The sequence below is a fragment of the Pongo pygmaeus genome, chromosome X, assembly GCF_028885625.2.
Source record: "Pongo pygmaeus isolate AG05252 chromosome X, NHGRI_mPonPyg2-v2.0_pri, whole genome shotgun sequence".
Taxonomy (NCBI): domain Eukaryota; kingdom Metazoa; phylum Chordata; class Mammalia; order Primates; family Hominidae; genus Pongo; species Pongo pygmaeus.
The window spans coordinates 111,022,746-111,035,023 of record NC_072396.2 but is presented as its reverse complement, the minus strand read 5'-3'; the positions used below and the strand labels follow the sequence as shown (position 1 = coordinate 111,035,023).

Sequence of the window (12,278 nt, the reverse complement as noted above, 5' to 3'; positions counted from 1 at the left end):
GGCTGGAGGGGGCACTTTGGCAAATGAACTGATCAGTAAGGGGCTGAGGGGCATTGAAAGAAGACTTAAGGTTTACCCTACAAGCAACTGGGCCTGCTCTGCCCAGAATGCCCCTTTTTTCCCTAACCCAGATGATATGCTTAATGGCAGTCACCCTACATTCAGGTCCACCTGGCAAATCTATCTGAGGTTGAGCTGAAATAACAAGTGAGTCCCTCACTCTCCTTAAAGGGGTCAGCTGTCTCTCTTCTTGCCAGGAACTGACTTTGTTAAAGGCCTGTCTATTCAGCCCTCTGTCCCTGACAGCTCTGTGGTTTCAGAGTGCTAATGAGCTCCTCTCCTTCCCCTCTCAGGCCTTGCTACTCCCTGGGGAATTCACACAAATGGTGTGCGATTTGCCCCTTCTGTGTTTTCCTTTCTGACTTGGAGGCAAAGCAAATCCCTCACCTCCCACTGACACCATGTTTATTCAACTGGGAGAGATTTCACACCCAGGAACCCAGCTCTCCCTCCCTGAGCCCCTTCCCTAAATCTTTGTCCCCCTCCCAAGTCATCCCACCCCTGTCCTCCCTGAATAATTTATAAGACCAGGCAGGGCTTATAAAAGGGTCTCCCAGGAAAGGCCAAAAGAGTGCAGAAGGTTCTGGGAAGTAGGAGACCCCACTGACTTTGGTCCCCTAAGAATGGACTCTGCTGCCTGTGCTGCTGCTGCCACCCCTGTTCCAGCCCTGGCTCTGGCCCTAGCTCCAGACCTAGCACAAGCCCCACTGGCACTCCCTGGCCTGTTAAGCCCATCTCCCCTTCTCTCCTCTGGACAAGAAGTAGATGGGAGTGAAAGGTAAGTTGAGCTTGGCCTTTGGCAACCTGAACTTAGGCTTGAGAGCTTCCTGAGAGAGGAAGGAAAATGAGATGTCCAGGGCACCCTGTTCTCTGTGAAGGGGAAAAGCAATGGCCTCATAGCCCTCCCTCCTCATCTCTAGCTGTAATATCTCATCTGACCTTTCACCTCACTAATCCCGCTGGGTGGCAAGAGGGGACTTGGGGACAGTGGCTGTTGCCAAAGCTGAAGGTGAAGCAGCTAGGTCCTCATAGGCCAGGTGGCTGAGTCCTCTGAGGGGGTTGGGGAACTGCCGTGAAACCTGGGCTTAACACAATCTAGACTGTGGGGGTGGGGAGTGTGGGGAAAGAGGACCAAAGTCTAAAGAGGCCCTTGACTGGGACATTGTCTTTTTCCTGACCATGCCGTAAGATTTCCATTTGCTTTTTTCCTACCTCTGCAAGTCCAGTGGGGAAGCAGTGGGCCCAGGAACATTTCTGGCCCTCTTCCTCAGCCCAGGAAGATGGTAGAGCTCTGAGTTCTACTTCTTGGAGCAGGAAGTAGGAGGCAAGATATTTTCCATCTAACCCCCATTCATTACTCCAAACATTTAGTCTTCAACAAACATTTACTGAAACAGCTACTGTGTACCAGACATTGTGCTAGGTGTTGAGGATTCAGTTATGATTGAGCATATCTTTGAGCTTAAGGAGCTCAAAGACAAGTAAATAGACAATTACAAAACAGCATGATAAAAGCAATAATAACAATGCTGAAGCCAAGAGGAGGGGCATCTGTCCTGGAATGGGCTCAGGAGCCTTAGGAAAGGCTTCCTGGAGCAGATGGCACCTGAGCCAAGCTTTTGGGAGGCCTCTTGTTATCTCAGGGAGCCCACCTTTCAGTCTCTTCCTCTACAGATTGATCTCTCCTCTTTGTCCCAGAAGAACTTGTCTCTGGAGGCCCTGGCTGTCTTCCACAAATGACTTTCCAAGGCAGATGAGGAAGCTGGTGGATTTGGTGAGTTCGAGCCCTTGTGACGCATGTTCACATGCAGCCACATGCATTAACACTGACCAGGTCACTTCCCAGAGAGCCCCTGACCTCAGTCCAAAGGTGCAGATCTGAGATAGCATCCTCACAGTTTTGTCAACATTTGATTCCAACAGAGAGCAGATCCAAGCTTTCTGTGGCAATTGGAAAGATGAGGAGACCAAGGCTCAGAGTGGGCAAGGGATCTGGGCAGGCCCCACAGCCAGTGTGTGGCAGTGCTGGTGCTTGAGGCCTGGTCTCCTGGCACCTTACTCCAGTGCTCTCCCACCCACCCCATCTCCCTGAATCTTTGCTGCTCCAGTAGAACTCTGTCCCCTGGAGAGCCTCCAAACAGGTGCTGGAACAGAGGCAGGGAAGCAAACAACCCACAGGACTCTGTCTGCTTGTTTTTCAACCAGAACCAAGAGAGACCCCTTGTTGAGGGGCGGGTATTGGGGGTTGCTGGGTCCCAGAGATGTCTAAGGTCTCTTCAAGATCATTTTACCTGCAGCTTTCTGACCTCTAGTACAGAGGAGGAAGTTATCTAGCCATGTACTTTGAGCCACATGCTAGCTTTTGCTTTGGACAGGCTGCTGATGGGGCAACGGCTGCTGAGGTCACCAAGGCTGAATCCAAGTTCCATCACCCTGTCAGGTAAGCTTCTGGCATGAAGCTCCAAACTTGACATAGATCCATTAGCTCTTTGAATCTTCACAAAGGTCTTGTGAAGCAGGAGAGGGGAGGAATTGCTATCTATGATCGCTGTTTCATAGAAGAGAAAACTGGAGCCCAGAGGTTAAGGGACTTTGCCAAGGCTGTCTTTTCTGGAGGCATTGTTAATGATGCCCAAGAATGATCCCCCATGGATGGGTCAGTGAAATAATCCTCAGTGGAAGGAGATGGGGCCATAGGGCTGGAGAATTCTTGGCTAGAAGCTTTCTGGGGTAGGTAGCAGGTGGTCAGAGCCATAAGTGGCAGATGCTGGGGCTGCCCCCCCCAACCTCTATAGGTCCATAAGGGGTTGCCTTCCTGCGTAGGGCCACTTTGTAACAATGCAGAAGGTTCTGTTACAAAACTTTCTTTCTTCCTTTCCCTATGACCTCATTGTTGCAGCCAAGAGAAGGGGTTTAGGGGTCAGCTTCTTTCTTGGCCCTACTGGCCCCTCTGCACATATGAGACCTGTTAGGGGCCATGCTTCTTCTCTGTCCACAGGCTCTTCTGGCCTAAATCCTGCTCCTTCGACTATCTGTACAGTGCTGGGGAGATTTTACTGCAGAACTTTCCTGTCCAGGCAACCATCAACCTATATGAGGACTCAGACAGCGAAGAAGAAGAGGAAGATGAAGAGGAGGATGAAGAAGAGAAGTAGGAGGCCAATGAAAAGGGGCCAGAAGAGTGTGTGAGGGTACCAGGGTCCATACCCTACAGCGCCACAGCTCATCCCCCTTCCCCACCCCTAACCTATCCAAATGGAGGCAGCCAGAGTCTGACTGGGGTTCAGTTTATCTGGCGAGTTTTCACAGACATCAATTAGCCAGGAGTATTAGTCCAGCAGATAGAGCTTTCTGGACTGAAAATTGGGTCCTCTAGCTGCCCAGCTCACCCTGGCTTACCTGACTGGCCTGTGAGCTCAGGCCTCTGGCATCTCACTGTCTGGGCTGCTGTTGTGTTGACCATGGGAGGGTTCTAGGAGCTCTAGAAGAAGGAAGGCTTGCCGAAGCCCCCAGGAAGCAGAGCAGGGCAGGGAATGCCCTTGTGGAGGGAAGTAGTCACTCCTCAGGCCCGTTGACTCCCCAGACTTCCCAGGTGACCATGTAGTCCCGTCTCTCTGTGGAAAGCCTGACTTCTGGCTTCACCCAAAGGAATACCAACAGCAGATCCATGCAAGGTTGGGGTGCCTTTTTTATGAGTCTTACAGGAAGGGAAGGGGGTGTGTAGAGAATCGGCTTGCTCTGGGGTGCCCCCCCATTTTGCCTGCTGTCCATTGAAGTCTGTGTGTTGGCATGAGATGAATCAGGAGAAAAAGAAACTGGATGGTGTTTTCCTTTTTCTTGGAACTGTGCTGATTTCTTAACTGAACTCTGCCCATATTGTGAAGCCATGGGCAGAGGGTCAGAGACCAGCTCAAGGCCAATTCATTGCTTTTCCTACCTGAGGTCAGTTGACAAGTTTTTCTTCATGGGGTTGTGGGGCTGGGGACCCAGCATGGGGCCAGGCCCTCTCCATCAATTTGTGAAATCAGACTTGATTAAACTTCAAGGACGGCTTGGAAAGAGAACAAAAAGGCCCCCAAAGGGCAGCTTGTAAGTTTGGAGTAGGGATCAGGTTAGAGGGGAAATATAACATGTGCAGCCTCATTTGAGCCTCAGAGATGGCTGTGTGCATGTGGGGAGGAGGGCTACTAGGACCTAGCAATTTTTTTCCTCAATTCCCTTTGTATTTACCGCAGCTCAGACCCTCATGCTTACCCTTGCTCCAATTACTCTTCGACTAATTTTTTTTTTTTTGGCCTCCAGCTGTCCCTTTGCGATTCATCTTCCACACTGACAACCAGATTAGACCACATCATGCCTTTGCCAACACTTTTGGGCTTATCCTTTTTTTTTTTTTTTCTTGTCACAGATCCCCTGGAGAACCTGTGGCTTCTCTACTCAGAAAAATACATTTGTTCACACCACACACACACACACACACACACACACACACACAGTGCTATATCTTCACAAATCAAGTACTTAACTTGATATTCTAGGCCTTTCAATTGTCTGGGTTTTGCCTGTCTCTTGAGACTCATCTCTCAACTCTTAAAGTTTACACTGCCTCTCCTTGAATGTTGCATGCTTTCTAACACCTCTGTGTCCTTAACCCTGTCTGGAATGCCTTTCCACTTTCGCATGCCTAGGAAACTCATTCATCTAACAGAACCAGCTCAGACACCCCTGCTGTAGGAAGCCTCCCCAGACATCCCAGGCACCAGGTTGGGTGCCCCCACTCATTCAGAGCCTCCCCTACCATAGCATTTGCCTCCTTTCCTATACAGTAACCTGGGGCTGTATTTGATATTCCCATATGACTTCATTGCACAGAACACTGGCTGACACAAAGGAGGTGCTCAGGAAATGTTGAAAGAGAAAAAAGATTCTCAAGTCTTCTGAAAGTAGCTCTTGGTGGAACCACCATTGTTCCCCAACTTGCTAGCTTCCTGGTTTAGCTACAAAGGGGAAAGGGTAATGTCATTTCATTCAGGAGCAAAACGATGACCATCTTTCTTTTCCTTCTCCCTCAACATGAGACAGGCTGCTTCAGTTCTGAGCCCTAGCTGGGACTTCCCTGCATTGGACACAACCTTGAGTAGGCCACCAAACTCACACACTGGTGCCATCTATTGGTCAAAATTTAATCTTTTTCTTTAATTAAGGCTTCCAGGCAGTTGACCTTTGACTACATTAATTCTTTTAGTCCATTCTGTTTCTGTTTGTAAGTAAAGTGGAATCTACCATGTGCTAGCAGTATGACCTTGGGCCAGTTACTTATCCGCTCTAAGTCTCAGTCTCCTCATCTGTAAAATGGGGCTAATAATACTTCCTTTCAGAGTTACTGTGAGGATTAAATGATATAGTATATGTAAAGTACTTAGCATGCTCCCTGGCACATAGTACAAACCCTCAATAAATGGTAGTAGTCATAATAATAGTAGTCTTAGTAGCTGCTATTACTGATTTTATAAAGGAAATGATCTTATAGGCCAGAGTCAGCTAATGACGATTTACTCAACTAATAACTGATTTGTCAGTTATCACCACTTGATCTTCCTGGCACCATTTGATGGTTTACCAGTAAAAGCATCTTTTCAGTGTTTATTCCAAAATGAAAAAAGAAAGAAAGAAATAAAGAAAGAAAGAAAGGAAGGAAGGAAAGAAAGAAAGAAAGAAAGAAAAAGAAAAAGAAAGAAACCGCCCCCCCAAAAAGAAAAAAAAAAAAACAGAGGCAAAGTATGGCTCCCTGGACCACTATCTACATTCAAATGGTAACCCACAGGTTTCAGCTCCCTTTTTCCAAGGCCAGAGGTTTGTAAACGTATTTTTTTGTGCTTTAGCAGGAAAACCTTTCTTTTGAATTGAATGCAGAAGCCCAATATATAAATCAAATAAAAATGGAGCTCCCTGGTGGAAGCCTTAATGGGGGGGCCCAGAATTCTTATGCTGGTGTCTTCTCTCTGGTAAAGTAGCTGTCTCCACCCCTTTCTGTGAGGCACTTTCAAGGATCCCTAGACTGTGGAAAACACGATTTGGAAACCACTGTTCCAAGGGTTAAACCAGGATTGATTTGAAGTAGAAGGGAGATTAATTAGTACTTCAAAATGTCCAGTGTTCTGTTTAAAATCCTTGCTTTGGGTCCTAAGCACCCAGCATTTCACAGCTCAAAAATTGCTCGAATCCTTACACCATAGGTTATAGGGATTTAAAATCATTGGAATCCCAATATCCTTGGTTTTAAGGTATTGTATAGCATAGTATTACAAATCCCTAAATCCTCAGGGATTTAAAGACCTTAAAACCCTTGGAGCAGTAATTCTTAACTCAGAATGGGCTCTTCTCATTTCCCAACCCCGCCCTCCTTACTGCACACGTGCTGTTGTTTACTGGGCAGAAATTTTGTTTCGCTGTCCTCTCTGTCCCCTGTCCTGAAATGGCTTCCAATCCTCTTCCCCATACGTGGTTGCTAAGTAATTGGAATTCACTGTTCTGACTAATCAGAGCTCAGTATGAGTTACTTTGTTGTGGGTGTTTCCAATCCTTGTACCAACTTCAACTCCAGTGCACAAACTCAGGAGAAAAATCTCTGTGCAAAACTCAAGAGTCCTTCCTCCAGCTCCACCTGGCTGGCCCATCCTAGTGTCCCAGCACTTCCCCATCCTAGCACTGATTTCCTCCTGTTTCTCCCACCTTGTTGCAGCAGTGAGAGAACACATCTGTTGGGGTGAGGCTGCATTTGAGCTGGGCTTTGAAGGATGGGCATGAGTAGTAATGGAGGGAGAAAACTTTTCAGAAAGAGGCAGCACTATGAATGCCTTCATTAAACAATACTTATTGAGCACTTACTATGTGCCAGACCTTAATGTTGTAATGATTAAGAGCATGGGCTTTGGAAGCAGATGTACCTGGGTTCAAATGCCTTTTCTGCTGCATGGTAGCTCAATTCATAGGCCCACTCCCCTCAAGTGTCAAGGTCAGCTCTCTGCTCTTAACCCTTTCACTACAACCTCTGTAGTTTCTTTTTTGTTTGTTTGTTTTTTGAGACAGGGTCTCACTCTGTTGCCCAGACTGGAGTGCAGTGGCGCTTGGCTCACTGCAAACTCCGCCTCCTAGGCTCAAGCAATTCTCCTGCCTTAGCCTCCCAAGCAGCTAGAATTACAGGCGTGCACCACCACGCCCAGTTAATTTTTGTATTTTTAGTAGAGATGGGGTTTCATTATGTTGGCCAGGCAGGTCTTGAACTCCTGACTATAGTTCTTTATTGTATCACACCTCTTCCCCACACAGCACATACTTATTAAAATAGTTGCCTATTCTCCTCTGCCTCAGCAGGGAAAGCCCTCTGCCTACCCAGTGGGTGTTACAAACCCTCACCTCTCACCCCCTCCTCAAAACTGTGCCTGTGTGACCCATCTAGTGGGTAGATACATTGTCTCCTTTCCTCCCCACTTCCCTTTTGCCAAATGGTGGCCAATCTCCGTCCCAAATAAGGTTGTTAGCAGACCTGAATCCACTGTTTTGGCCTATCAGGAACATTGTGTTGGTTCCTGTGTTTTTGGTTTATCCCCTGGCTAGCAAGGCTCGTGACAATCTCCATGGAAACACAGAAACTGAGATACAGAAAGCCAACAAGGAATGAGTGCTCTGACAGCGGGTGCCACAGCACTTGCTACTGACGTTACACCCGTCATCTTGTGTGGTACTTGTAATCGCAACAGTCCTAGAGATAGGTCTTATTATTATCCCCACTTATTAATGAGAAAACTAACAGTTAGCTGGGTTTCTGTGCCTGGGTTTGTGTGCCTGCATGGAAGATGCTACAAGCCTTGTCAGCGGTGATTAAGTAAAAAATACAGGAACCAACACCAGGCCATGACAGGTAAAACAGTGAAGTCAGGTCACCAGTTTACAACAGGAGACTGGAGAAAAGAGGAGATGAACTGTCTGTCCACTAGAGAGCCATACAGGCACAGTGCAGGGCGGGGGAGTAGGAGGTGGTGACACCCACAGGTGTGGGAGTGGGGCTTTCCCTGTCCAGAGAAGACTAGACAATAGGATACGTAGGAAGATAAGAGTTAGAACAGCTGATAATTCTGGAATTTTTGTTATGGACCTTACATGGATTAACTCCTTTAATACAACAACTTTGAAGGATAGGTACAGTTGAGAAAACTGAGGCTTAGAGTGGTTTTTAAAACTTGCCCCAAATCACACAGTTGGTAAATTGTGGCACCTTCTAAGTGTCAGGCTTTTTACACATTTTATCTCATTTAATCCTTATGGCAACCCTAAAACTCAAGCACTATTATTTTCCTTGTTTTATGGATGAGGAAACTGAGTTTCAGAGAGGTTAAGGAATCTTAAGGTCATGTAATTAATAAATGACTGACCCAAGATTTGAGAGATGACAGCAATTGCTCCAGGTTACATTAATGGTAAGTGGCAGAACCAGGGTTCAGGGCTGCCTGACTCCAGAGCCCCGTGCTTTCAGGAGGTGGAATCAACAGGGTTTGCTGAAGGATTAAATCTGTGGGAGGGCAAGGGAGAAAAGATTTAAGTTCTGGCTGCAGGGAAGTGAGTCAGAGGATATGAAGAACTCTGGGCCAGGGGCCAGGAAAAACTGAGGGCCTCTGAAAGGTATCACTGAGGGAGGAATGTTTGGGGACCTCCTGCCCAGCAGTGGCAGGCTCTCACAGCACCTGGGCTGTGGGCACAGGACTACCAGAGGTGAGAGGGGGATGAGGGAATTCTGTTCCTGCCCCTCGGTGCTGTGCTGCCTCAGAGTGGAATGGGCCCTGGCTGGACATGTCTCACTCTGGCTGAAAAGTGGGAGAACTACCAATTGCTGAGCTCTTCTGCTCTATCCCAGGCACTGTGCTTGGCACCACACACACTTTATCCTGAACTGGGTGATGGCGGTGGTGGGGCATCCTAATGTTTACAGATAAGAAACTGGGACTCAGAGAAGTGAAGTGACCTGTTAGTAGCACAGGCAGTGAGTGGGAAGCTGGGGTAGAACAGGACAGTGCGACTACAGAGTCCTGGCTCTTAACTACTAGGCTCCTCCTTCCCTCCTCCTTATTCCCCCAGAGAAGCCCTGAAAGTCCCTTAGGGCAGGCAGCTCTCCCTGGCCTCCTGTAGCCTACGGGGAAAGAAGTGTGTAAACTGTCAACAAAAAGGCATTGCTATCCCCATCACTGGGGACACCTTGAGGCCTGGGACCAAGTGTGAATTAAAAGAGGTTGAGGGAGAGACCAGGAACCAGCTGGAGTCAGGCTCTGGGTTTTTCTAGAAGTCTTCCATCCAAGGGAGAGAACAGCTGCCTGCAAGTCCCTAGCGATTCAACTCGTTTTACGCTAACAGCAAGACAGGCAGCCCCCTCTAGTGGCTGAGCCCTAAACCTACAGCACAAGGCCCAGGATGAGGGGGCTCATCCATCCAGAGGATTCTATGGCCAGCACTGTTTTGTGCCTGGTGGTTATAGGGACAGACTCTGGACTTAAAACTAAACCTGGGTTCAAATACTGGCTCGACTCCTTGTTAGCTAAGTGATCATGAGAAAATGTCTCTAAGCCTTAGTTTCTTCATCTATAAAATAGGAATGATAATAATACCATTTTAACAGGGTTAATGTAAGAATTAAATGAGACAGCATACGTAAGGGGCTGGCAGAGTACTTGGCACATTACAGATGTGATAGAGACATGCATATATATTTATATATACATGTACACACACTATATATTGTGCATATATATGAATGTATATATATTGTGCATATATATATTGTGCATATATATGAATGTATACATATATATGAATGTATACACATCTAATAATTCCTATATATGTATACTCATCTAATAATTCATATATACACATATATATGAATGTATACACATCTAATAATTGTTCTTTCTTGACACATGCTATCATAATAGTCATCACCATTTTCACTTCCCTTGCCTTTCCCATCTGATATGGTTTGGCTGTGCCCCCCCGCCCCCAATCTCAAGTTGAATTGTAGTTCCCATAATCCCCAGATGTCATGGGGAGGGACCTGGTGGGAGGTAACTGAATCATGGGGGCGGTTACCTCATGCTGCTGTTCTCGTGATAGTGAGTTCTCAGAAGAGCTAATGGTTTTATAAGGGGCTTTTCCCCAATTTGCTTGGCAGTTCTCCTTGCTGCTGCCATGTGAACAAAGACTTGTTTGCTTCTCCTTCCATCATGATCCTAAGTTTCCTGAGGCCTCCCCATCCCTGGGGAACTGTGAGTCAATTAAACCTCTTTCCTATAAATTACCCAGTCTTGGGTATGTCTCTATTAGCAGCATGAGAACAGACTAATACACTATCTAGCTCTACTAAGCCCTGGTGCCCCAAGTACTGTCAACACACTCCCCTGAAGCTTATGGGAAAGACATGGGCTAAGATACTTGCTTTTCTCCATGTACACTTTCAAGAATCTTGGACTGCACATCTTTGTCCTTCAATATTCAGGGAATGTTAATAAGCTTGCTTTACACAGGTGCTAGGCTCTTTCTGTGTTTCAAAGCAACTTTACCTCCGTGATCTCATTTGAATCTCTTAATACTCCCAGTACTCTCATTTTTTTTCATTTTGTTTTAGATACGGGGTCTCACTGTCACCCAGGCTGGAGAGTAGTGACTCAATCATAGCTCACTGCAGCCTCAAACTCCTGGACTCAAACAATACTTCCACGTCAGCCTCCTGAGTAACTAGGACTGCAGGCGTGTGCCATCATGCCCTGATGGTTTTTTTTTTTTTTTAAATAGAGACAGTGGTCTCATTTTGTTGTCCAAGCTGGTCTTGAACTCCTGGGCTCAAGCAATCCTTCTACTTCAACCTTCCATATTGGATTACAGGCATGAGCCACTGTACCCGGTAACATTTTTAAATGAGGATATTGAAGATGATGACAAGGGAAATGACTTGCTCAAGGTTGCATAGCAAGTCAGTGCAGGAGTCAGGACTAACCTCCAGAATCTCGATGTTGAGTCCAGTGCTTTCTACCAACACTTGCAATCGTCCAGGGCCTTAAGCTCTGACTAAATATGAAGCACTTGGAATCCAGGACAGAGCTTACTTTTGAAGGCCACACCACTCCACTTTGACACCAATTTCCTGCTTCTACTGAGGCCAAGGTTGTATCTCCAGGAAACTATCAAACTATGATTCTTCACCTATAAGAAGTGGCGCCATGTTGCCAGGACTGGTGACCCAAGACAGCTACATCTCCAAAACATGCCAAGAATACAATTAAATGTTAGATGATGGGTTTGCAGAGAGGTGAACATTATCTTCTCAGCCAAGCTGCATGCACTGCTAAAGGAATAGCTGCTGTCCTGTACTCACAGCCAGCTTGACTTAGCCACTCTTTTTGTGTTGGACATAACCATCAGTGTCTCAGAAGGGCAGCCTTGTCCCTAGTCAGCACAAAAATTGGGAGGTGCTGATGCATGTCATCAGCATGGGTCCTGATGGCAGCATCTGTTTGTAGGCACTGAGAGAAGCAGTACGATAATAACTCAAAGCTCTCAGTGTCATTTGTTATCACTTTGGGGGCAGAGGATGCAGGCTTGACTGTCAGTAGCAGTGGCCGTGTTTTCTCATTCTAACACACTGGTGACAAAATGAGCACTGCTGAGATAACAAATCATGTAGCCCAAACACCCTCTCCCTAGCCGCCATGCGACACTGGCAAGCTTGGTTCTGCTCAGAGGGGAAGCTTGTTACTTCCTTCTGGAGTGTTGGATCTCTGGGTGGCACTGAATTTTTCTTTCTGCTATCACTTGTTTTTTACTTGCTCATCACCATGGCAACTCGAGAGTGGGAGCCAACATTGAAATCAGTCTCTCCCCAATAGACATATGTGGAACAGCAAGTGTACTCCCTCTCTAATATTAGGGAAGCAAAACATTTTTAACCCTCTCTCCGTGCTTCAGCCTTGGTCCGTGGTGAGAGAAAATACTTTCACCTGCAATTTCAGGCACCTTTGCTCTTCCTGCATGGGAGTTTCTAATCTCATTGGTCTGAGGCCAATCATTGGGCCACAGCTCACCAGTGACCCAGGTCATTACAGTGAAAAGAATCATACACATCTGTGACTAGATAGCCGGTTCCACTTGCTGCTGGATGATTAGGTCAGGCCAAA

General features: G+C 46.8%; 1 protein-coding gene across 2 annotated transcripts; it reads left to right on the top strand.

Annotated features, from left to right (window-relative positions):
• Positions 1-683: 683 nt before the first annotated feature.
• On the top strand, positions 684-3,394 carry RIPPLY1 (ripply transcriptional repressor 1). Of its 2 annotated transcripts, XM_054472221.2 has the most exons (4): positions 684-838; positions 1,759-1,834; positions 2,436-2,500; positions 3,059-3,394. In XM_054472221.2, exons 1-4 carry the CDS (start codon positions 684-686, stop codon positions 3,213-3,215), a joined length of 453 nt encoding a protein of 150 aa, XP_054328196.1. In that variant the 3' UTR covers positions 3,216-3,394. The 2 variants fall into 2 exon arrangements, with proteins under 2 accessions (XP_054328196.1, XP_054328197.1); XM_054472222.2 differs by lacking the exons at positions 1,759-1,834; positions 2,436-2,500.
• Positions 3,395-12,278: the final 8,884 nt, after the last annotated feature.